We start from the raw sequence: 1073 nt of genomic DNA on the forward strand, positions 1-1073 counted from the left end.
GTTGTGCTCAATTTTCTTGTGCAGGGTGTGACGAAGTCATTCTTTAACTTAAAAGATGTGGGCATAGTACAGGTGAAGGTGATGAGAGCAGAAGGTCTCATGGTTGCAGATGTAACCGGTAAATGAAAAAATGACTCTGATTTCTTGCCTTTGCTTGCTCATAATACTTTGCATTATTCTTCATTCTTACTGTGATTCATCCATTATCATTATCTTGATTGGTCGCTCAGGTAAAAGTGACCCTTTCTGTGTGCTGGAGCTGAACAATGACAGGCTGCAGACACACACCGTTTACAAGAACCTCAATCCAGAGTGGAACAAAGTCTTCACCTTGTGAGTTGACATTTATCAGTGAAAACCAGGAAAAAAGCAAACCATTTCCTTTGTCAGAGGAAAAAGTTTATGGATGAGTAGAATGAGGAGGGGTGGGTTTAAAAAATCGACTCAAATCGATTTTAATTTGAAGAATGTGATTTTTAAATATGAATGTAATTTTGCCAGTAAAGCCAGAATCTCAGGTTAAAGCTCAGGAAATCATTTCAACAACCACCAAACAGCTAAAACAGCAAATGATTAAAGAGCCAGTAAGCAGATTCAGCACAAAGATGAAAACACAAAGTGTGAATCCCCATGTTAATATGGTGGCACGTACACAGACACACCATAGCGTGCTGAAAGAGGCATCTCACAGATTCTGATGCTGCAGGTTTCGTCACTCCCACCCAATTCACTGAACCAGCAGCAAAAGAAGGTCAAAACTACGCTTCACAAAAAAACATTGTCGTGAATTTACCAGTTTACCATAAAAAATCTCTATTTTCTGCATTATTCGCTTGTTTATTACGCACCAGTTTCCCGTTGTGTTCAGTGCTGTCGGCCCCTGTTTTGTTTTTTTCCCTTTTTTAAAAAAAAATGACCTCCAATAAGAAAGCCTAATTTCTGCTGTTTAATACCAAAGAAATGTAAACTTTTACAAATCATGCCAAACTACAAAATGCTAGGCTGTGTCTCTAATAAAACCTCTGTAACTTGTAACCAGCATCAGGTAATGTTCATATATTGATTCATGGTTT

The 1073-nt window shown here is 38.1% G+C and overlaps 1 protein-coding gene across 1 annotated transcript in view; it reads left to right on the top strand.

The window, feature by feature from the left end:
• mctp1b (multiple C2 domains, transmembrane 1b) overlaps nucleotides 1-1073 on the top strand; it is a gene marked incomplete in the record, with an annotated part of 43969 nt that overhangs the window by 29877 nt on the left and 13019 nt on the right. Inside the window, 2 exon segments of the mRNA XM_042223516.1 lie at nucleotides 25-118; nucleotides 231-333. Coding sequence (XP_042079450.1) covers nucleotides 25-118; nucleotides 231-333 — 197 coding nt within the window.

The sequence above is a fragment of the Haplochromis burtoni genome, unplaced genomic scaffold (genome assembly GCF_018398535.1).
Source record: "Haplochromis burtoni strain Fernald_Lab_line unplaced genomic scaffold, NCSU_Asbu1 Contig_113, whole genome shotgun sequence".
Lineage (NCBI taxonomy): Eukaryota > Metazoa > Chordata > Actinopteri > Cichliformes > Cichlidae > Haplochromis > Haplochromis burtoni.